The sequence below is a fragment of the Populus euphratica genome, unplaced genomic scaffold (assembly GCF_000495115.2).
Source record: "Populus euphratica unplaced genomic scaffold, PopEup_1.0 scaffold26.1, whole genome shotgun sequence".
NCBI lineage: Eukaryota > Viridiplantae > Streptophyta > Magnoliopsida > Malpighiales > Salicaceae > Populus > Populus euphratica.
In genome coordinates this window covers 975,189-998,604 of record NW_011499896.1, presented here as the reverse complement: position 1 = coordinate 998,604, position 23,416 = coordinate 975,189, and the positions used below count along the sequence as shown (strand labels likewise).

Below are 23,416 nucleotides of genomic sequence, written 5' to 3'. Positions count from 1 at the left end.
CTGTATTTCCTTGTAATTTCTTAAGATTCTTTGAACTTATTTCTCATGGCTTGATTAGTCTTTCGGCTTTGACTTAGCTTGGATTAAAATGGAAGGGAGTTTTGAGTTTATATCATCACTGTTTCCATCACGAAAGGTCAAACAATGAGAAATAATCTCTAAAAAACAACCTAGCTAGTTCAGCTTTGGATGACTAACATTTGATCTCAGTGGGCACAAAAGAATTTAAGAAACAGTGAGACACAGTCGAAACGATGAACTTCGGATAAGGACAGCAATGCTTTGGACCCTTTACAGCTACAAGGTTGTTCCTTTTAGGAGCCAGTATGCCATCGGATAAATCACACCGGCCAACAGAGTAGGCCAAAGAATGATAAAAGCAGCTTCTCAATGAATCATCTCAAGTAATGGACAGTGAAAATCAATTTCAGGTCAAGACTTGAATGGTTTATATATATATATATATATCCGAGGAAAAGCTCGTATATTTATTTTTTTACTGAAAAAAGCATACATGAATTGTAGCGAAGTAGCTTAGAGCTACTAGGGGACAGCCATGCTCACTTAATATCACTTTACCTATATATTGAGGGAACTTGTTACTATTTATTAATAAGAACTAAGTGAGGAGGGAAGATCATCATTTTTTTTCACTGAGTATCGGAACAATAATTTGTATTTTTTTAAAATATTTTTTAAAAATTTATTTTTTAAAAATTAAATTTTATAATTTATTTTGATTTACTTTTTATAAGATTATCTCAATTTTATAATCTGAGTTAAGAGTTTTATAAATTAACCCGATTGGTTTGGGTCTTGTATAGTTTTTTTTTATGATTGATTCTTTTTTAATTTCATTCTTTACTATTTAAGGTGATTGATAATTAAATTTTATTATATTTTTTATTTTTTTTTAAAAATATTATTACAATATTATAACTCAAGTAATGAATTTTATATATTAATATAGATTAATTCAAATTGATCCAGTATATTATTATTATTTTAATATTACAAAAATAACATTTTAAAATTATTTTAGTTAAACTGTTTGATCCCCCGATTATATAGGTTATGTTTGGATTTACTGGATTATGTAGGTAATTTTTTTCCTGCTTCAAAACACGCGTCATCAATACAGAAATACCTTTTCAACAAAATTATTCCAAAAAGTAGCGTCACTGGCGATCAATTGGTAGAGTGAGCTAGTGTCATGAATTTGGCGGTGTCTAACCAAAGACATATATAACCATCCCTGGTGAATGTCAAAAGCAGGCACTTCAAACAGCTGTTTCACCGATGACCACTTGTTTTCCAGGGAATCAGAGGTAAAAGCGAATTCATAGTCGGCTCCAACCAGGCTTAACATTCTCTTGTCACTGTAGGAATTTTTGTTTGTGAAGTTTCATTTTCATGGTGTACGACCTTAGAGTCAACTTTAAGGTTGATGAAGTACCATGCCTGCGTGCTTATATATGTATATATAACTTTCAGGTGAAAGAATTTGAGCATCATGATTTGACTTAAGTCAACTTCCATGGCAGCTTCTTTTTTAAAGGATCCATGCATTTACTAAATATCGCCATGAAAATAGTATCTATAAAAGAAGCAACTTGTAAATCCATGAGTTGTTGAGGCATGTTTTTCCCTGGGAAGAATTTGTAATCCTATCTTGTTCTATATATCCTTCCAGGAAAGGTGATAAAAAGCAACAAAACTGTACCAGTGTCGACGCAAGATAAAATCTTCATCGTGTATTTTAATGTTAAAGCACCATGGATAGGAATCTCTTTCTTCCCATTTGATCATCCTTCCGTGTAACTGAATGGTCCAAACCTTACTTTTTATTTTTTTTTCCCTCTTTGTGAGAATATATAAGAACCTCAAGATAACATTCTCAGCGAAAAAAGGAGGTCAGAAAATCCAAAAAGCTTGAAAAGCTAGGAGGAACAAAGCAAGGAATTGTGCTTAATTGATCAATTTGCACAAGCCTAGCTATAAATACCGCATCTTGCGATGACTTTGTACAGTAGATTAAACTTGGAAGGAAAACGATATCCATCTCCTCAACTGGCTTCTAGTTTTCATTTAGAAGCGCTCACTTAACTCTCATTGCTCTAGTTGCAACAGAATTGACATTGGAGAGATAAGGGTTTGCCTGCCACTTCTTGAACTTGTACTGATCAGAAGGTGATTTTTTTTATATATACATAAAAAAACTTTAATATTATGCGTTATGAACGTGTATCTTTTCAGATTGATGCACGTATATCTTTAACATTTAACAAGCTTTGGAACATTGTGGCTTGTATAAACAGGTTGATGATGAACCTTTGTAAGTCCCTGTGCCCACAAACAAGTCGGATGCTTGATATCCCTCCTGGGAGGCTCAAAATGGACATGCTAAGTCCCAGAAGCCGGCAAAAGGAGAAGGTTGTGATAGTAATGGGGCCTACTGGAACTGGCAAGTCTCGGCTCTCTATTGAACTTGCAACCCAGTTCCCTGCAGAGATCATAAACTCCGACAAAATGCAGGTTTACAAAGGACTTGACATAGTCACTAACAAAGTTGCTGAGGAAGAGAAATCTGGTGTCCCTCACCATTTGTTAGGAATAGCAAATCCTAATGTGGACTTTACAGCAACAAATTACTGTCACACGGCTTCCTTGGCTGTCGAATCAATTTCGACTCGAGGATTGCTCCCGATCATTGTGGGAGGTTCCAATTCATACATTGAGGCCTTGATGGATGATGAGGATTTCAGGTTACGGTTGAACTACGATTGTTGCTTCCTCTGGGTAGATGTATCAATGCCTGTGCTACATAAATTTGTTTCGAGGCGAGTCGAGCAGATGGTTAGTATGGGGATGATCGATGAGGCCAGAAACATTTTCGATCCCTACGCTGATTATTCTACGGGGATCAGGAGGTCAATTGGAGTTCCTGAATTCGACAAGTACTTCAGAGCTGAAGCATTTTTGGATGAAGAAAACCGTGCCAGACTACTTCATGAAGCAATTTGCGATGTCAAAAAGAATACATGTAAGTTAGCTTGCCGTCAATGGGAAAAGATTAATCGGCTTAGGAAGATCAAGGGGTGGGACATCCATAGACTTGATGCCACTGAAGTATTCCAAAAGTCGGGAAAGGAAGCAGAGCATGCCTGGGAAATGCTTGTGGCCAGACCCAGCACTGCCATTGTGGGACAGCTCCTCTGCGGTGTTCCTGCTGATAAGGTCCCCGCCATAGCTAGCGTAGCAAAAACCATGGGCTATCTTCGACAATGCCTTGTGGCATAGCCGTTCAACATGGCTAATTAACGACTTTAGAAAGGGATATCATATACAATATTATCTAAGTAGAGGGCTATCAAGGCAGGAGTCATCAGCAATAACATTATCCCATTACTGGGAGGTTTTGTATTGGATGTTTTTTGGGAGATTACTGGAAACAATTTAATTACATCTCTTTCTTTTGCTCTTTGGATCGCTCTGACTGTATGTTCAGTATCATATTGTCCCAGTTTCCATAATCTCACAGTTAGGCTCCTCCATTAATGACTGTATGTTGTCTGGTAAACGTCCAAAAATGCCAACAACATACAGATTCACTAAACATGCTAGCTAGAAACATGAAAAACAACATAAAAAATCAACAAAAATCATGTTTCAAGCCTTGTTCACGAAGAATCAATCACAAACTAGCAGCATAGGCAGGTCTTAATTGCCAGAAAGATGATGTTGCACAACATCAACGCACGAAGCAAATGTAAAAGGGAGAAAGACTATCAAATCAGCAGTGATTAGAAGTGAATAGTTATAGAGGCTATACTCTTGACCACCTCCAATCAGCAGTGATTAGATTATCAAACTGTAGTTCATGTTTTTTTTTTTATATATATATATTTGATATTTTTATAATTTTATGCTTAGCTTATTTATTAATATTTTTTCTTATATTCATTTTTTTGTAATGTTTTTCTAGTTTTTCCTCTCTTTTCTTCCTTATAATTGTTTTGGAAAAAAATATTATTTTTTATTTTTTACACTTTAAATATTTATCATTCTACACTTGACTTATTTATATTATTCCTTTTGTAATTTTTTTTGTTTTTTATTTACATTTTAAAAAAATATTATACAAAAAGTAAGGAAATGATGTTTCATTTTAGCAATTATAATATTGTTCAATTCTTTTATTACGTAAAAAATTATCTTGATATCTTATATGTTTTTATTAATGTATTTAATATTTATTATATATAAATATTATTTTTTTAATTTATAATTATATTTTTTTTACTCAATAACAAAAAAAAAAGAGAAATAAGTGTAGATGGATCAAAACACCAAATACATATTTGGCACCCATGAATTTCTGACAGAATCTGTGATAGGCCTTTGGACTAGTATTGGAATCAGAATAATAGACTTAGAGCATGTCTGAGAAGCCAAGCCTAAAAGAATCTGTCACTTGAAATTAACTAACTTGATATTGTTAAGATTCTGTTATATTATTGTAAGTATAAAGCAATTAGAGCTAGATAATTATAACTGCTTTACAGTTATATTAGACTGATTGTGTGTGTGTGTGTGTAGCGACACACACATATATAGTTTACTCCTCTAGCTAAAGATAATAAGAAGAGAATAGAAATTTATTCTCTTAAAATTTTTTTTGATACCAAAGCCTTTCGATCAAAGATCCAATTATGGCTTCTGCTTCTACTCAATCTTCTTTAGCTTTTGGCTTGATTTGATCTGGACAAAGCATAACAATGACATCCATTCCTTCCTATCAGATGTTTAACCACACGCTGCCTGTGAAACTTGATCGAACTAATTATATATTGTAGAGATTTTAAATTAACAATGTGGTTTATGCTAATGGTTTTGAGGATTTTATAGATGGAACCTTTATTTGTTTAGAGAAAAAGCTAAGTCCAGGAGCGCTTAATGCTTAATCCAGTGTTTATTGCTTGGAGAAGACAAGATCGCACAATGCTCAACTAGATCTACTCTACTCATCTCTCATTCTAGCAATCATAGCACAAATCACAGGCCATAATTTTTCTCACTTTGCTTGGAATGCATTGGAGAAAACCTTCTCGTCGTCTTCAAGAGTCAGAATAATACAACTAAGGCTCGAGTTACAGTCTATAAAGAAAGAATCTCTAGCTATAATAGACTATATCATAAAGGTCAAAGGAGCTGCAGATAGTCTAACAACTATTAGAGAACTTATCTAAAAACAAGACTAAGATATAAATCTCCTTTAAGACCTTGGATTAGACTACAATGTAGTTGCTACTGCTATTAATATAAGAGATGACAAGATCTCTATTAAAGTTGTTTACAGTATGCTTCTAGCTTTTGAGCATTGTCTTGAGCAACAAAACCCGATTAAACATATCTCTACTATGTTTGTCAATTATACATCTTCCTCTAATAACAAAAATGGTGGAAGAACTTATAATGGCAGTTGAGGACAAAATTATACTCCCAATATTAGCAACTATACCTACAGAGGTCGTGGTTGAGGAGGTAGACATAGACAAAATCAAAGGCATAATTTAACCAACTCTGAGAAGCCACAATGCCAGTTATGTAGCAAATTTGGTCATACACTTCAGGTTTATTATCACAGGTTTGATATCTCCTATCTCTTAGAACAGTGATACTTTTTCTTGAATGCTGGTAATCAAAACTCTATTCTTACTATGGTTGCCTTCTCTAATAGTCTTGCATATGACACTTAGTATCTTGATTCTGGCGTAAGTCATCATCTAACTCAGAATATGGAAAATCTAACCAGTTATACACCCTACACGGGGCTAAATAAGGTCAAAATTAGGAATGGTAAGCACCTATCCATTTCCAACACTGGTTTTCAATGTTTAGTCTCTAATTCACATACCTTCCAACTTAAAAAGGTGTTTCATGTTCCATTTATCTCAGCAAATTTAGTCAGTGTTGCTATGTTCTGCTCAGACAATAATACATTAATTGAGTTTCGATCTAATAGTTTCTTTATAAGGGATTTATATACGAAAAAGGTGCTTGCTTGAGGTAGACTTGAGAATGGTCTTTACATGTTTTCAATATTGAACAATAAGAAATTGGTTTATGTTGGTGTTCATAAGCCTTCTACTTTTCATTCTCATAATTTTTGTCTTGTTAATAATAAAGTGGAGTTATGGCATCACAGACAAGGTCATGTTGCTACTGATATTATAACTTGAGCAATGCATTGTAATGTTTCTTATGGAAAGAATAAAGCTATTATTTCCTCTACTATTTGCTCTTCTTGTCAACTTGCTAAAAGTTATAGGTTACCTACTCATCTTTCAATTTCCCGTGTATCCAAACCTTTAGAACTTGTTCACACTAACATCTGGGGACTTGCTTTTGTCAAAGCAATATCTCATGCTAAATACTTCATCGTATTTCTAAATGGCTACTCTTGGTACACATGATTTTATCCTTTATAAATAAAGGACCAAGCTCTTTCTATCTTTAAGCAGTTCAAATTTCAAGTAAAAAATCAATTGATACTAGAATCAAATGTATATAGTCTGATAATGATAGTAAGTTCTGGTCCTTTATATCTTTTCTTCAGTAATCTGACATACTTCATCGTTTTTTTTTCCCTTACAACTCAGCTCAGAATGGGAGAGTTAAGAGGAAGCACATGCACGTTGTTGAGACTGGGTTGACATTGTTGGCTCATGCCTCCTTACCAATGAAATTTTGGCAATATGCCTTTTAGACAATAACTTTTCTTATAAACAGAATGTCAAGCCAAGTACTCAATCAAAACTCACCCTATTTCATCCTTTTCAACAAAATTTCTGATTACAAGTCTCTTAAAATGTTTGGTTGCTTGTGTTACTCATTCATTCGTCATTACAACAATCATAAGTTGCAGTAGCGATCTGTTCAATGTAATTTTCTTGGCTATAATTTTAATCATGAAGGATATTTGTGTTTTAAGTCAATGACTAGACGAGTCTATATTACTTATGTTATCTTTTATGAAATACAATTTCCCCTTACTAAACCTTCTACTTCAAACAATAATGCCTCAACAATAACTTTCACTCCAACAATTATAACTTTCTTTACTTCTTCACCTTCCTATTTTACTGGAAACCATGACTCACCATCATTCCTTTTACCTTTTATGAGTGATAGTTCACATTCTATGAGTAGTTCTAAGACTACTCTTGCCTTCAGTACCTTACTTAAGTTGTTTCATGAGGCTCTACCTTCCTCTTCTCCTCCAGCTCCATGCATGACAACACGATTAATGAGTGGTATCACCAAGAAAAAACCTATTTTTTTTATCTCTATGCTGTAAAGGTCTCAGAACCTTACACTTTTAAATAAGCCCTCAAAGATCCAAACTGAACTCAAGCTATGGATCTAGATATTATTGCGCTTTATCGAAATCATACTTGGGATCTTGTTGAACAACTTTAAGTTGTCAATATAATAGGTTGTATGTGGGTGTACAAGCTGAAACACAAGCCAGATAGGAGTATAGAAAGGTATAAGGCCAGGCTTGTGGCTAAAGGATATATCAAACTCACAATCTTGATTATTTTGAGACTTTTAGTCCAGTTGTTAAAGCTATAACTATTTGAATCATAGTAACTATTGCTCTCAGTTTTAAGTGGGAATTGTTATAGCCTGATGTTCATAAAGTGTTTCTAAATGGTGAGCTAGAAGAGCAAATATACATAACTCTACCTCCTGGATACGTGAACACTATATTCACCATCAAATTGTGTAGATTGAAAAATGCTTTATATGGCCTGAAACAAGCACCATAAGCTTGGTTTCAATAAGTTAGTTATATTCTTCTACAATAAGGTTTCAACAATTCTAGGACTGATAGTTCTATGTTTATACACTTTGATAAATCCACAACTTTTATTGTTCTTGTCTATATTGATGATATAATCATCACTGTTAGTTCATCACTACAAATTACTTCACTCATTGCCAAACTTGATTTTGTTTCTGCCTTAAGAGATTTAGGGTAGCTATCCTACTTCCTATATATAAAGGTTTCTTACCATGAAGGTTCTATAAATTTAAGCCAAACCAAATATGTTTCTGATTTGCTACATAGAACTACCATGTTTGATACCAAACTAGCAAAAACAACTAGTGTTGTTGGGTAGAATTTATCTAAGTGTGATAGTGATCTTATAGAAGAGGTTACTCAATATCGGAAGTAGGAGCACTTTAGTATCTTATCATAACTAAGTCTAATATAGCTTTTGTTGTTAACAAGGCGTGCGAATTCATGCAATAACCAACCTCTACTCACTGGCTTTTTGTCAAAAGGATTCTTCAGTATCTAAAAGGCACTATGCATGATGGATTATTGTGAAGTCCTTCAAACCATAGTTTTGAAACACAGCCGACTCGCGGCTGGAACTGGACTGGATTGAAGAAAAAATAAAGGAAGGAAAAACACGGTTAACCAGGAAAGGCCAGTTAAAAATTCGGTCGTAACCCGTTGACTTTTTTTATACTAAAACGACGTTGTTTTGATTTTAAAAAAAATTAACTTGGGCAACCAGATCAAAACTCGAAACCCGGGCCTTGGACTAGCCCGGCTACCAGGCCGAGTCTAAAAACTATGCTTCCAACTACTTGACAATAGAGGGATTCACTGATGCAAACTGGGATGCTCAACCTGATGACAAGTACAATACAAGTGGATATCAGATTTATCTAAGAGGTAACCTAGTCTCTTGATCCTCCTCCAAACAAAAGGTTGTATCTCGCAGCGATGCAAAATTAGAGAATTGTGACCTTGCCTTAGCTATTGTTGAAATGGTTTGGATGCAAGCCTTGATGCAAGAACTTTGTGTATCCATACATGCAATCCCTCTACTCTGGTATGATAATATCAATGCTTATCATATAGTAAAGAATCATGTGTTTCATGCCAGAACAAAGCATACAAAAATCAATCTTTTCTTTATCCGTGATTAAGTTATATAAGAGAAAAGACATAACTGCTTTTTATTCCTATTGAAGAGCAGGTTGTAGATCTATTGACTAAGCATCTCACAAGTTCAAAGTTCTTGTCTCTCAAAACACAGCTTTGTATATTTTCCTGACCCTTTAATTTAAAGGGGGAAGATAAGCCAAGCCTAAAAAAATCTCTTACGTGAAATTACCCAACTTATTAACTTATTATTAGGATTGTATTATATTGTTATAATTGTAAAGGAGTTAAAGCTAGACAAAACTTTTCTAGTTTGAGTTAGAGCATGAGATTACGAAAACTAGCAAGAGAAATTACTGTACTCAATTATAAGAACATGATTACGCTTTATTTTCAAGAGAAATTATTATAAGATACATGCAAGTACGAGAGCTTGAAACAAGCAATGAAAGAAAACACAAATATCTTAGATCATAAATATTGCCATAACTAATTAGAGGTTCATGATCGAAGATCACGATTGGTTAGCAGTGTATATATGATGAGAAACCATATATATCTGTCACCAAATCTCTGACAAAATCCACCAGAAATATTGTATATGGCAACAACCAATCAGCACTTAACAAGAGTAAGAAACACTGCAAGAGTCATTGATCTTGACGGTGTATTCATGATGAGGCTTTGAAAGGAAGGGTGGCAAGCGAACCAGCAGTTGACACACACATTCAGGATCCACATCACTCAGCCACCGACAACAATTTTCTTCTAGCATTCCTCCGTGGTTATGCCCATGGCGGCCTCCGAGCCGATGCCCGTTCCTGTGTCTGTGGCCATGCCCGTGCCTATGCCCGTGGTTGTTGTCGTCATCTGCAGGTAAGGCAGCAGTAGCGGAGGGCAGGGAGGTAGCTGGTGGAGCTGGAAGTAGAGTTCCGCAAGCATAGTTCACCAGAGCAAGTTGAGAGACGCATAGGGGGCGTAGAGTTCCGCAAGCATAGTTCACCAGAGCAAGTTGAGAGACGCAGAGGGGGCGTTGAGGTTGAGGTTGAGGTAGAGGTCTAGGTTCCTGCAGCTGGCCATTAACATCGAACACAAGCAACAACAATACTGCGCAGAAAGTAAACACAAAAACCTTGAGATTCTCCATTAGAAGTATATCTCTCTATTTGCAAGTGTACATGCACCACAAGCTTTCTGACATCTGCTCTAAATACTAGCTAGCCTTGGTTTCCTTATATACTGATGTTGTGCAGCCATAACCTTAATTTTGTTTCTAGTAGTTGAAGTTTTGGTGCTTTAGGAGATAATTAATCAAAGGGTGATTGATCATCAGGAGAGCACTGGTTTGTTTAGGTAAAATTATGGAGAAGAACAGCTCCAGAATAGTTAAAGAACGTGCATTCGTTATGCGTGACAACCAGTTAGGTTATATATTGCATGAGCATGAAAACGCATCCAGGCTACCGATTACCAATCTTGTTCCTACCAGTGGAAACCATTTTATTCTATAATAAAGTCTCTGTGCGTGGGATTAATTTTAAGACCCCCCAGAACCACCCTCTGCTTCACAGGTGATCGAGCTTTTCCATTTTCAAGGTTCTAATTACCGGTTAGCTTTCTATTTTTTTTTTTGATAATTTTACATCGTTTTGATGCGATGTGTTAAAAATAAATTTTAAAAAATAAAAAAATATTATTTTAATTCCTTCCAAACAAGAATCACACAACCAATACAAAATAGCTAACAACCCCTGCTATGATAAGCACCCAATTGATTTCTTTCCTGTGGAGAGAGTTGAGGCTCAACATGATATATGGGAAAGTCTATAATGGCGATGATTTGAGCATCCGTTCAATGTTATAGGTTTCAAGTGCATTGGATTTAAATAAAATTATAAATAAAATTTTTCATATATAAAACAAAGCCAAAAAAAGCAGAGGATTACATGCAGAGAAAACAGAGCTGCTCGGTTGTTCTATCATGTCTTGTCACTAATTGGCCCCCCTGCCATTAAAATTTGCAATGGCAGCATTAAGCTTAAGTCACCGTTTTGGAGTCATAACTGTTTTTTTATTAAAATTTAAATTTACTTACTTAAAATATTATTTTAGAGTGGGTTTCAATCTCAAGTAGGAAGACAACAGCGAGCTATCTAGTTTTTTTTTTTTTTACATTTTTTATTGATTTTTTCCGAATAAATTACATTATTTTATTTAATTTTTGTTATAAAATTATTCATATCTTATAATCAATCAAGTTGCAAATTTATATGTTGAGAAAAGTTAGCTGTTTTTATCCTCTTTTAAAATTTATTTTTTAAAATTTATTTTCAACATTGATAATTGAAATACTCATTCAATTTTGCTTTATTATCATATAAGATTTTCAAAACCTTTTAACAGTATTTAAAAGGTATAATTTATAATATTGGGAAGAATTTATTTTTTATTATCATTATTTTTTTTTATAATTATATTATTAAATTAACAAAGTTTATTAAATTTATTTGAATTATGAATTTTTCTTGCTCGTCGGAGCATGTTAGAATAGACTTAACTTAGCCATGATTGACAGTGTTTTGGCAGCGGCCGAACACACAGGTTTTTTTTTCCTGCTTTCTGGGCTTCACCCTGTTTTAACTTAAACCTTCTTTTGAAGAACAAGCTCTCAGCCAACTACATTAGTTAGAGAGCATAAGTTTACTCAACCTTCTATCCTTTTTAGCATGTGCATGTAAAATTGAAATTCATTCTTTTTCCTGGTATGGAGATTGAGATTCAATGATTAAATGACCAGATAATTGCGTTGGAATACTGAGTTTATATGTAATCTCCTATTACAGTCATGATGACAGTACTATAACAGCTTATTCATGAACGCTCATTGGCAGACTAATGACCTTAAATTTCCCAGGGTATCGCTAAGAAATCAAGGGTTAATTAATTAAGGAGATGCAGCTTACTCTCTAACAGTTAATGAGTGAAGTTTATCGAACTTGTATTATTAGATTAGATGTAAATAACTGCTGTTGAGATGCCATGCTCCATTGGAGTTACAAATGCATGTCACAACTGTAAGTAACATTGCATGCCTCAGCAACATTGACAGTGTACGTGTGTGCAGGCTTCGAGAGGAAAGAGGGCAGGCGATATAGCACATCGCAGACACACTCTTCATCTAACTCTTTCAACCATTTGCAGCAATTGTCTTCTGAAGATGATCCATTGTGACTGCCACCATGCCTTTGTCTATGCCTGTGTCTGCGCCGCCCATGACCGTGATCATGTCCATTCCCATGCCCGTGCCCGTCATCGGAGGTAAGAGGGTGGGTTGGCAATGAGTAGCCTAGAATCACTGAACATGCATGGTTCACTAGAGAATACTGGGGCATGCAAAGTGAGCGTTGAGGTGGGTCTGGGACAGCCTTAGTCATGGGATCAAGTAAAAGAAACGCAGCAAGAAGCGCTATTGCGAGAATCTTGACCGTGCCCATCTGAGTTGCCTAGTACAGAAAAGAACTGGTTTCAAGAACACCACAACAGTTTCTGCTCTTTTTATACTAGGTTTTCTCACGATCTTTCTGTTTCCTCTGGTTCGGTATGCCTGTGGGGATTGCAAAGGGAGCTGCTGCTTTTTTAGTTGATATGCATTAAAGAGTACATGGTCTGAATTGTTATCGCGACTCATTTGCTTTGTGTGATTACGAGTTAGGTACAAGGCAGCCCTTGACAGAAAACAACTTAATTTTTCCCTAGGAGCTAAAATAGTGATTTATTGCAACATCATGAAAGTGCAAAATCACAAAGATTTTTAGAGAAAGTTATTACTTCATAGGATACCTGCACAGCCAGTTTTCATTACCGGTCGGTCAGACAACTAACAATTGAGCAAACTTGTCCTTTTCAAACTCAACTGCTCGGCTGTCTCCGGCCACCCCTCTTCTAAAGCTTGCTAAGCAGTATTTCTAGTGCGAAAAATCTTGCCCGTTTTCACTCTAATGGTAGAAAGCTGTGCGACATGAAACAAAAACGGGGGAAACAGGACAACGGCAAGTGATGCCCCCCTGCCTTTCAACCATTTTACTTCAAAAACCATATCACAACCTCCAGACTTAATCAACATAATTAGAGCATATAATTGAATTCATTAAACCTAAAATCTGGATTCTAAACAGTTTTCCTCACTAAGAATTCTATTTCCATGAGCAATCCTACCATCAATTAGTTATTGTACAAGGGTTATCGATCAGAATTTTTAATCAAGGTTAAGTTTCCAATGAAAATATAGTTGTAATTATTTTTAAAAATATTTTTTATTTTTAAAAATATTTAATTTTTTTTATTTTTAAAAATTATTTTTGAGATCAGTGTATCAAAACAATCCAAAACATACAAAAAATTAATTTTTAATAAAAAAATTAATTTTTTTAAAAATATAATTTACTAAAACCCATAATTATTGCATTGAGATACACCTTTATTTCTTCGTAACAACTTTAAATCCATTTAAATCAATTAACTAGATCCACTTTTCTGTTCTTTATCTTCTAGTTTTTCTATCAAAAATATTTCTATATTTTAAATTTATAAATAGCTTTCTACTTATCATTATTACACCTAAAACATAATCTCTTATCTTTTCTTCTTTATTTAAGTTAGGATATGTTTTTAAATATAAAACTTGGGTTTTATATCCATCTTGAGTTGGTTTGATGGGCAATCCTTCTTTAAATCCCACTAGTATTAGGCCTCCATCTCCTGCATACTACTTGTATATTTTATTTTTGTATTTTGACCAATCCATAAGCTGGAACTAAATTTTAAGGATTCAACATTTTTGTATCAATCTTAATTTCCTTTTTTAATCCTTTCAAAAAAACAACTTAATCTATGTGAATATGATACTCCTCTCACCCTACTTGATATAAGCTCTACTTGGGTTTTATACCCTTCCATTATAGTGGTTTATTTTAGGCTAATAAATGCTTTTATAGGATGATTATAAATAATCATTCTAAAATAGACTTGTAAGGCCTCGTAAATGAATCTCAGCTAGTAATGACTCATGTTTCTCCCATCTCTTAAAACTATGCAATAAACCTTCCATTTATATGAAACTAGTCATGAATAACTCATGTTCAGGATTAATATTATGATAGTTTTAAAAAATAATTGGCCTTACAGACCTAACCTTCAGGATCCTCCTCATCAAACTTAGAAAAATCTAACTTCATGGGTTTTAATTGAATATGGTTTTCTTCACAAGGCTCCAGTACCTATCGATGATTCTCATTAATAGAAGTTATAAGGATATTTCATGGTGACTCTACTAGCCTCATTCCTCGAGCCTCTAGTTGATTTACTTTCGCTGAAATTTGTTGTAACTACATAACTAAATCTTCTAATACATGATCTTGAGTTTTTTTATGGTATTCTTGTTGCTCATGTTGTTGCTTCAAACTAGTTACTGTGTCGATTAATTATATCATTTTTATGCTTTTATTTATTATTTATTAGGGCTCTGCTACAAATTTATAATGATTCTCACTTATTATAACATAATAATTTTTTGTTTGATAAGAAAATTAGGAATTTTATTGGTGATTGCATTTATAAGAATAGGTGTAATTTAAAAGAATGATAATTTTGGATTTTTAATTAATTGAAAATACTAATTGATAAGGAAAAAAATTAAAAAATAAAAGTTTTTTTTCTTTTACAGATTTAAAATAGCTTGGGCCTCGAATTCTAAATTAATAACTTCATGGCATTCAACATGTCTCTCTTATTTCTAATAACTATTATTTATAAGCAAAAATTAGAGATAAATTAGAGATAAATACATATTGAAATTTTAAAAATAACATGGACTTCATTAGATTAGTTGTTAATATGTTGTGTTGATTTCTTCGTAAATGTAGATTATTTTTTAATGAACATTCATAGTTCATGAATTACTTATAATAATATTCATTCTTATCATATAATTATTGGTTCATTAATATTAAATATTTTTTATTAACCAAACTCAAGCCTAAACTCACCAGGCTATAAGTCCATTTTCCGCCCATAAAACAATTTTTGGCTTGAAATTTTTATTATTGAAAGGCTTTTCTAGAATAATTTCTCATTTATCTTCATTTAGTTTTTAAAACATGTTATATTTTATGTTAAAGCACTTATATTGGATTACAAATGCAACATAGCTTTAAACTCAAATGTGAGTGGACCTTTTACATAATTTGACTCTAAAATGTACATTGCATGTTTTATAAATCAATTTTGAAAAAAGACACATTTATAGGATTGAAGTTGAGTCTTGTTTTATAGTTTTATTAACAATTTTATAATGAGATAAGAAAAAAGATGTAACATGTTATGCAAGATCTTCTTTTAAAAAAAAATTAAAAATATATACAAGTGTAGTTGTTTCGACCTCAAAACTTGAATTCGATGTAGAGTAAACATGAAAAAACAAAAAATCCTAATAACATAACAAATAACAAAATATAAAATTTAGAATTCCTCATCTTCTAAATTTATTTTAGAAGCCCTAACATGAATTCTAATCAACTTAAATGACTCCTCACTTTTTGCTTGATAAAAGATTTCTCAAATTCAAAGTCTTAATTAACAAACTCAATAAATGACTTTTCTTTTTTAGATGGGTCAATTAGCCTAAATATATTTGGATATTTAGACACCAAATTGACCAAAAAAATCATTAGAAAAACAAAATTCTCTTTCACTTGAACTAATTTATTTACACTTATCATTAGTCCTCTTCAGTAATTTGCATAATTTTAAAACAATCCATCCCTTATTTTCCAAAGGAATCCTTTTTTTAAAAAAAAATCTTTATTAATGGCTAATATAGACAAATTAGACAGGTTCTGACTAGAACTTGATTTAATTATAATAAACATCAAAGAGTCAGGTTTTTATCAAGAAAAGTAAAAATTTTAATACTAGAGCACAATCTATTGCACCTTTTTTCGAGGTAACAAGAGAGGATTACTTGACCAGATTTGTTAAGGATCTCTTTGACAACCTTTAAGTGAAGTTTATATCACTTATCTCTTTTAATAATATAGTTTAAATAAGATTTTTAGGCCACATAACTTTGAGGCTTGAAATGAATTTGGAATGGATGTTGAATATTAATTTTATAACATATTTTTTTATATAAAAAGTGCTTAGTACCAATTAATATTACAAATAAAGTAGGTTTTGAAAAGCATATCTACAAAATATGACCATTTAGAACCAACTTAATATTCTTCTTTTTTTCAATTATATTTTGTAATATTAGATTATTTTGGGAATTATGCTTTGTAATTTTTTTTAATTTCCTTGATGTTGAATTTTATACTAGTTTCATGGATTTTTTTTTCTTGTTTTCAATCTTCAACGATAGATCTATTGAAAGTGGAGTTTTGTATATATTTTTTTCAATTGTTTTTTTATGAAATTATTTTGATATCATGAACTAGATTGCAAATTTAACAAGTTAACTTGGGTTTACTCGTGTTTTTTTTTTTTGCCTTTTCTAATTGGTTGTTTTTACCCTTTGACATTGGTTTGATTGAAAATTGAGTTTCATAATTTTTTATGGGATTATACCTATCTCATGAGACGTGGTCATGGATTTGGTAAGTTAACGTAGATTAACTCGGTTTATTTTCTTTATTCTTTTTTAATTAAATATTTTTTTCAATTTTACCTTTCAATAACTCAATCTTCTTTTATTTACTTAGTTTTTTTTTAGTTTTATCATTCAATATTAGGTTTTATAAAAATTAAATTATATAATTTTTTTAATTTTATTTCTATGAAGTTTTTCCGGTTTCATAGATTTAGTGTTTTTTATTGCAACCTTAATATTAGATCTATTGGAGATGAAACTTTGTAATCTTTTTATGAAATTATTTTAGTTTCATGACATAAGTCGTAGGTTTAACAAGTTTGCTCAGGTTGATATTTTTTATATTTTTTTATTCTATCCTTCAACTTTGAATTGGTTGGAAATTAAGATTTGTAATTTTGTTATTTTTTATAAGATTATCTCAATCTCATATTCTAAATTAATGGTTTGACAGGTGGCTTAGGTAATTTTTTTAATTTAATATTTTTATAATTTTATAATTTAACAATAAATTAATTAAGAATTAATCTTTATAATTTTTTTTTAGTATTACGATGGTTTTATAATCAAAATCAAATATATAATAAATTAACTTAGATCGATTCAATATATATTTTATAATTTTTAAAAACAAATATAATTTATTATACATGTTATTTTATTTTCTTTATTATAATAAAATCATCCGACTCGCAGGACAGTGCTCGAAAATAATGTGATAGCTATTAAAACTACAGGGCTAATTAAATTATTTTGTAAAGCCAAGAGGACGAAGTTAAATCCCAGCTCCCATGGAAAGCGAGAGCCCTTCATGTCTAAATCTGGTGACAGCTGACGGACGAAGCCCCTTAAGCCACACCACGCAAACCAAAAGCAGTACCCGCATCCACGAAAATTCCACACACACGCACACACATATATGTAGATATAAATAAAATATAAATAAATAATAGTACGGTGAAGGCGGTAATGTATTTTACAGTGACTCCGTGTCAGAGTCAGAGTCAGACCGCAATGCAATCGAACAACCTGTAATAAATAAAGGTGCAATTACAAACCTCAGATTAGTCTCTCAATTATCCACCATTTCTCAACTAGGTCCCCTAACTATTAAGTTTTCCAAATGAGTCAAAGAAGCATTAGATGTTCTCCAATTGAATCATCTCTTGTATAATTTACAAGCGTTTTCAGTCTAAATCATGTATACCATTTATATTGTAACACGAGAGGTTCTACTTTATAGTATTATTTATATAAACATAATATATGTAGATATACATTATTTTTTATTTTATATATATATTTAACAGGTGGAAGCCTTGAGTAATCTTTGAGTATTTAGGGTCTTTTGTTATTTGAGAGCAATTTTTATTTCATAAAGTATAATTTGTAAATATATCTTATTTATCTTTAAGAAGTTTTTTGTTAAATGGGGGCCTACGTAATTTCTTAACTTAATCCGGCTCTGCTTTAATCAAGAAACATAAGGTGCTTTTAAGGATCCAATTAAAAAAATAATATTTGGGTATTACATTGAGGATACTTTCATAGTAAGAGGACTAATTTGATATTTTCTATTTAATTCGATGGACTTATTCTCCCGATAAAAAAGCTAACATACAGTCAACAACAAATACCCAAAGCCAATCTCTTTCTCTTCTCTTCTCTTCTCTTCTCCCTTAAGTAAACCACACCACCTTCGCCTCTCCCTCTCTGTCTCTGTGTACCGTCCAGTTCGAAATCGCAAGGTCTGTGCTTTTTTTATAATCGTGATTAAATTCAATTGAATTAGCGGAATTTTGAAATTATATTCGTTGTTGATTCTTTTTAACAAGGCGGAAGAACATTAGGGTTTCTATGTTTTATTATTTTATTGTTAACGTTTGGTGTTTTACTTTGAATTAATATTTTTTCTTCTTTCTTTTTTACTCGCAGACTATTGCTGTTTAATAATAATAATATAATGGGTTTCAATACAGTTTATAAATGCTTGACTGACGTGTTCCCTCAGGTATCTACACTATACCTCTCATCTCTTATTATTGCGGAGTCTAATTGCCCCATAACGTGTGGATTTTTTTTGTGATCGTGCGAAATGGTTGTGATTAAGGCATTGTTTTCGTTGATTACTGTAATTTCTAACTGTTTTGAAGTTGTGTAATGTTTTAATCATAAATCGAAAATCCCATTTATGTCAAGCATCAAGAGTTTCACTTAAGTTTGATAATTGATTTTTTTTTCCTTTTTGGGTTAAGTCTCCAATATTTAATAATGCTCTGTCTATGTTAATTAGTAGGGTGTCTAGTTTTTACTCCTTTATTATTATTGTTATTGTTTCCGAGTGAGGCGTTGTTGGTTTAAATTCATTCACCTGCTCAGGTTGATGCACGAATTCTGAAGGCAGTTGCCATTGAACATTCAAAAGATGTCGATGTTGCTGCTGAAGTTGTTCTTTCAGAGGTTATTCCTTCACTTTCCAGGCGTTCTGCAGCTCCTAGTCCTCCCTGTGAGGATTCCAGCCCAAGTCTTCCATTAGATGGACAAAGTACTATTTGAGCCCCTCAAATCACTTTAACAAATATTTAACTATGTTTATCCAAATAAAATTGGTTCCTTTATTTTTTGGCACATCTTTTTTCAATTCAATAATGAAATTATGACTTATCAAACATCTTGATGTGCAGCCGAACAAGAGGAAGAAACTGGGCTGAGGCCTCGGCAAGTTAGTTTGGTGAAAAGTGTGACATCTTCTGAACCAGGATTGATAGCCGAAGAAGATGATGGGAAAACTGAGTTAACAAGTGGTGTCAATGATGGTGATTCAACCCATCAAGAAAATAGGCAGGATCAACCTATAGTTGGACCTTCTGGTGCAAATGCTGACACCAATCAGTTGCAAGGGCATATTGAAAGTGAGGAATTGATACTGCTGGGAAAGCCCCAACACCAAGAAGGCATTTCACAACCGGGGTCAAGTCAGACTCTGGTACTAGAGTCAAATGATTTGCTGCTGGGAGTTAATGCTGAAAATATGAATTCCAAGCAATATAGACAAATTGAACTTCTTGAAGAGATTGTCGAAGCTGCTAAAGACAACAAGGTATTGTTGGCTTTGAATTTTTTTTCTTGGTTTTGAATCTCAAATTATTGACAGTGGAACATATTTGTACACCATGCATCCACTAATCATGGAGATTATTTATTATTTCTTGTTGCTTTACTTGTATTTAAAACAGTTCATTGTGTTATATTCTTATGATCTTGTTTGATTTAGTTGATCAAATTCACTAAACATATAGCTTTATAATGTACATAAAGTTTGAAGACTTTTCTTTATGTGGTTTGGAGATAGAGTGAGATTTGCATTTCTTTGACTGTACAGTTCCTAATCAATTTAAATGCACTCTTTCTTTTTTTAACTTGATACAGAAAACCTTGTTTTCGGCAATGGAGTCAGTTATGAACATGATGAAAGAGGTTGAACTTAAAGAGATATCTGCAGAACAAGCTAAAGAGGAGGCTGCTAGGGGAGGTTTGGACATTCTAGTTGAGGTGGAGAAACTCAAAAAGATGCTGGTACATGCAAAAGAGGCAAATGACATGGTACGAAAATTATAATAATGTATTTAATCACTGGTTGTGGATTATGCTCATTTAATTTTGAATGTGTTTTTGTCTTTTTTTTTCTTTTTCTTTTTTTATGATTGTTTGCTTTTGTAGCATGCTGGAGAAGTTTATGGGGAGAAGGCAATCCTAGCTACTGAAGTGAGGGAGTTGCAGGCTCGACTACTTAGCTTATCAGATGAAAGAGATAATGCTCTTGCTATTCTTGATGAGGTATTGTCCTTATAATTTAATGGTGTATTTTTTATTTAAATGTCTTTCACACAATGTATCCTCTTGAAATCTCGTTGAGGAAGTATTCTATTATAACTTCACACCACCTTTTTCTTTCCCTGTCTGTGCCTACATGTTGAACTGTAATTATTCTTCTTTCCATCATTTTATGAAGGCTTTTGGTTTACTAATGTATTTTAAGTGAAAGAATGCATCATCTGTAGTCCTTATTGTTGCTAACCTGAACAAAAATTGCGTATAGGTGCGCCAAACCCTTGAATCACGACTAGCTGCAGCAGAGGAGCTAAGGAAAACAGCTGAGTTAGAGAAGCTGGAAAAGGAGGAGACTGCACGAAATGCTCTTGCTGAGCAAGAAATCATAATGGAGAAGGTGGTGCAAGAGTCAAAAATTCTACAGGAGGAGGCGGAGGAGAATGCTAAGGTGGCAATGCAGTGCCCACTATCACTCATAGTAATCTTAGGGTGTCTTGTCCAATTAAACAATAACTATTTGTTACTAATCCTTCTAATTTTGATATTTTGCAGCTGCGGGAGTTTCTTATGGACCGCGGTTGTGTTGTTGATACATTGCAGTAAGTCTTCCTCTGATTATTTTGATTAAGTTCTGCATTTTATATTTTGCTCTTTCCTGGTGACCTGAATTTACTGAATCTGATTTCTTTTGTTGCTTATCTTTAAACTCAAAGGTTTTCTGTTAGTAATAGGTTTTTAGTTGGAAATATTGGTATCTCAAGGTTGCATGTTTGTTTTAGTTCTTGCAAATCACTTCCTGTTACTTATTCTGCTATTGCTTTTTTCATCCATCATTTTTGTCTGTCTTGCAAATTAATTTCTTTGCAGGTCAAAATTAACTTTTCTGCTAATTCTTAGTTGATGCCTCTTGAGAACCATCATTTTTTAGGGATCTTGAAAAGATTTAAGTGATGATAATATACTTTGTAAGCCGCATTTTTGCAGAGGAGAAATATCAGTTATTTGTCAGGATGTGAGACTGCTGAAAGAGAGATTCGATGAGCGTGTTCCATTGAGTAAATCTGTTTCTTCAAGCCAGACCAGTTGCATTTTAGCCTCGTCAGCTTCATCCATTAAAAGCATGGCATCCAATCTGGCTGCTGAAACAGGCGAGACATCTGAGCTTCCAAAAGAGCCAATCCTTGCTTGCTCGGTGGAAAGGGATTTCTCCAACGAGAAACAGCTTTTGGATGATGGATGGGATTTCGTGGAAGAGTGACCCAGAAACATAAAGGAGCCCTTGTAAATAGTTGAATAAAGTCAACAGTCGCAGTTTATAGTTATTTTTATATCAACATTGGTGATTATGATTTTAGACTGCTAGGTTATCTTATCATTCCCTCGCTCACAGCCAATGTTGATTTCTATACAATCCATCTCGTTATTGTTGTAAGAATTTGAATATATTTTCAGAGCAACTCATATTTTCGGCGGTAGAAGCAAAAATTGTTTGGAAGAGTAAGGTACACCATTAATCAAAGTTCAGGGAAGTTTTCAAGGATTCGAGATTTGTTGAGAAGGAAATTAAGAGAGCATAATCGAAGCTAGAATATAATTCATAGGCAAATTGATAAATTAGAAGCATCAAGTATGGCTTGATAATGATGTATTCCCGCGTTGTTCTCTCGACTATATATATATAAAGTAATTGCATGGCTTGAGGGTTGATGCTGATCAAGACTATCGGGATCAAGTGGTTCAGTGGTTCTCTCAGTTTATGCTCCTGATCTTTTCTCAGCCATCGGGTGCTGGATTCCTTGTAGAACGAATATATCGACATCTAATTTAATTTACAGAAACCCACTGAACATAAAGAAACTCCAGTTGACGCAGAATAATAGGATCCCTCGGATCCCACCCTCAAACAACCTTACAAGGTTCCAGGAAGTGGATGATGTCGGAAATAGATTTAAACTAGTAAGAGTTCGTAAGTCAACTCAGTAGTCTTTTGTTTCTTTCTTCCACGCATTTTTACACCAAGACAAGTCCGGATTCCAACCTCTGTGTATTGTTAAAAAAGAAAAAACCAGAAGAACTACGTTAACTATTTGGACTCTGTATAAACTCTACATGACAGAGAACGCACAATTTACAGCCCTTAAGTTAGCCGTAGCAAAGTTACTGCTTAGTAATTGAGGATCAAACATCAACCCAACAACACTGGACACTGATTGAGCCTCCATTGCCTGATGCAAGCTCGCCCATCCATCCATCAAAGGTTTAGCAGAACTCTAGTCATGCCAACATAGAAGCATCACGGTGCATCTCCATATTATGTAAAGCCGTGTTCTTTGCTCTCTGATTTGCTTTGAACACCTCTGCCACGACCTTAGCTTCATGTTCCTCATTGACAATGCATCTGCTGCCATCTTAGAGCTTAATTAGGGAAGGAAGTGTAATTGCTGAAGGCAAGTAAAGCGAGCACTTGATTTTGGCTTCTTGTGCAGTAGAAGTGGTGGTTTGAACTTGAAGGGCTCTCATGGATCTTGAGGCCATTATATAGAGAGATTTGGAATGGAAGATATGTGAGTGACAAATATGTGGTGATAGACGAATGGTGGACTGCGTTCAGGGCAATGGGCCAGGTGTTGCTGTTGATGTAAATATTACAAAGAATACTTACTACCTTGTCTCCTTTGCCCAAAACAGTCTGATATGGACCTTGTCTTCGACTTGGAAAGAGTTTGCGACAGTAATAAATGTTGAATTTTAAAATATTTTTTATTTAAAATTTATTAAAATAATTTTTTATTTTTAAAATTTATTTTTATACAAACACATCAATCCAAAAATATATGAAAGGTTAATTTTTTTAATTTTATTTTTTAATATTGATTTATTTAATTTGTTTATAATAAAATTACTTAAATATTACAAACAAGGGGAAGCCAGTCATATTATCATTACATTTTTTTATTTATATTATCAAAATT

General features: G+C 33.2%; 4 protein-coding genes across 4 annotated transcripts; 2 read left to right on the top strand and 2 right to left on the bottom strand.

The window, feature by feature from the left end:
* Window positions 1-2,096: 2,096 nt before the first annotated feature.
* LOC105132094 (adenylate isopentenyltransferase 3, chloroplastic-like) lies at window positions 2,097-3,483 on the top strand. The gene is made up of 2 exons (XM_011035386.1): window positions 2,097-2,190; window positions 2,319-3,483. The coding sequence occupies exon 2, from the start codon at window positions 2,323-2,325 to the stop codon at window positions 3,298-3,300; it is 978 nt and encodes a 325-aa protein (XP_011033688.1). The 5' UTR covers window positions 2,097-2,190; window positions 2,319-2,322; the 3' UTR covers window positions 3,301-3,483.
* A 5,931-nt stretch (window positions 3,484-9,414) lies between these two features.
* Window positions 9,415-10,134, bottom strand: LOC105132093 (uncharacterized). Its single transcript, XM_011035385.1, has 2 exons — window positions 9,953-10,134; window positions 9,415-9,898 (listed from the first exon to the last, which is right to left on the bottom strand). The coding sequence occupies exons 1-2, from the start codon at window positions 10,113-10,115 to the stop codon at window positions 9,591-9,593; spliced, it is 471 nt and encodes a 156-aa protein (XP_011033687.1). The 5' UTR covers window positions 10,116-10,134; the 3' UTR covers window positions 9,415-9,590.
* Window positions 10,135-11,769: 1,635 nt separating this feature from the next.
* On the bottom strand, window positions 11,770-12,576 carry LOC105132092 (metal tolerance protein 1-like). The gene has a single exon (XM_011035384.1). It carries the CDS (start codon window positions 12,460-12,462, stop codon window positions 12,022-12,024), a length of 441 nt encoding a protein of 146 aa, XP_011033686.1. The 5' UTR covers window positions 12,463-12,576; the 3' UTR covers window positions 11,770-12,021.
* A 5,728-nt stretch (window positions 12,577-18,304) lies between these two features.
* LOC105132091 (uncharacterized) lies at window positions 18,305-21,931 on the top strand. The gene is made up of 9 exons (XM_011035383.1): window positions 18,305-18,361; window positions 18,593-18,624; window positions 18,993-19,158; window positions 19,298-19,713; window positions 20,043-20,216; window positions 20,334-20,450; window positions 20,713-20,892; window positions 20,997-21,043; window positions 21,429-21,931. The coding sequence occupies exons 4-9, from the start codon at window positions 19,645-19,647 to the stop codon at window positions 21,700-21,702; spliced, it is 861 nt and encodes a 286-aa protein (XP_011033685.1). The 5' UTR covers window positions 18,305-18,361; window positions 18,593-18,624; window positions 18,993-19,158; window positions 19,298-19,644; the 3' UTR covers window positions 21,703-21,931.
* The last annotated feature ends 1,485 nt before the right edge of the window (window positions 21,932-23,416 follow it).